General features: G+C 56.2%; 1 protein-coding gene across 1 annotated transcript in view; it reads left to right on the top strand.

The window, feature by feature from the left end:
* LOC127749514 (follistatin-related protein 4-like) overlaps positions 1-820 on the top strand; it is an 11,477-nt gene extending 10,657 nt beyond the window's left edge. The window contains exons 2-3 of the mRNA XM_052267950.1: positions 59-228; positions 468-820. Of these exons, the coding sequence (XP_052123910.1) occupies positions 59-228; positions 468-803 (506 nt within the window). The 3' untranslated portion in view covers positions 804-820. The remainder of the gene's footprint in view (positions 1-58; positions 229-467) is intronic.
* Positions 821-896: the final 76 nt, after the last annotated feature.

Here is an 896-nt window from a genome sequence, read left to right as displayed (position 1 = left end):
TTAGTATTTTTCAAACTTTTTATTGAACTTTCCTCTAACAACAATTGTGATTGCGCAGTGCTGTACCCCATCGAGGGCGTGTCGGTCGTGACCCTGGACAAGGACCTGCAGTGGGTGCAGCGGCGCGCCAAGCAGGGCGACAACGTGGAGCTGGCGTGCGACGTGAGCGGGTCGCCGACGCCGCCCATCGTCTGGGAGCGCAACGGCGTCTACCTGGGCACGTCTAAGGTACGACCGGGACGCCACAGAGTGTACCATGAATAATTACACTCTAATGACACACGCGCCACTCCCTACAAATGACGTCGCGTGAAAGGCGGTCCTTATTTTGATTTTCCTGGTTTATTTTAAGTTTGATTTCCTCCCTGACTTTTTGGGGTTTGTTCAATGATTCCTCGAAGTGGCCCCTCCGCCGCCCTCCCGCTCGGCATTTCGTAAAGTAAGACTATCTGCTCCGGCCTCCGCAGGTCACGACCTCCTCGACGGGGACCTCGGCGGCCGCCCCCTCCACCGAGGCGCCGCCGCACTACCCGGCCCAGGACCTCGGCTTCAAGGTGTTCGAGGACGGCTCGCTCTTCGTGCCCAACACGCAGATGTACCACGCCGGCAACTACTCGTGCTACGCCACCCGGAACAAGGAGGTCGTCCAGAACCACCACCTCGATGTTTACAGTGAGCTTCAAAACAACTCGTTTCTTTTGCAAGAGTCAGGTGTCATCAGGGTTTTCGGTTACCACCCGACGCTCCCAGTCCCAACAAAACAACCGATGGAGAAACGACGATCGTGTATCATATCGGAGTAACCCCTGAAGTACTCCTGGAGTACCCCAGCCGGAATACCCCCGGATTGACACAAGGAAGTTTGTCTAGCGGATTACCCAATTTGTACCCCCCCC

The sequence above is a fragment of the Frankliniella occidentalis genome, unplaced genomic scaffold (assembly GCF_000697945.3).
Source record: "Frankliniella occidentalis isolate FOCC.00 unplaced genomic scaffold, Focc_3.1 Scaffold61, whole genome shotgun sequence".
Taxonomy (NCBI): Eukaryota; Metazoa; Arthropoda; class Insecta; order Thysanoptera; family Thripidae; genus Frankliniella; species Frankliniella occidentalis.
This window is presented reverse-complemented; position numbering and strand designations above follow the sequence as displayed.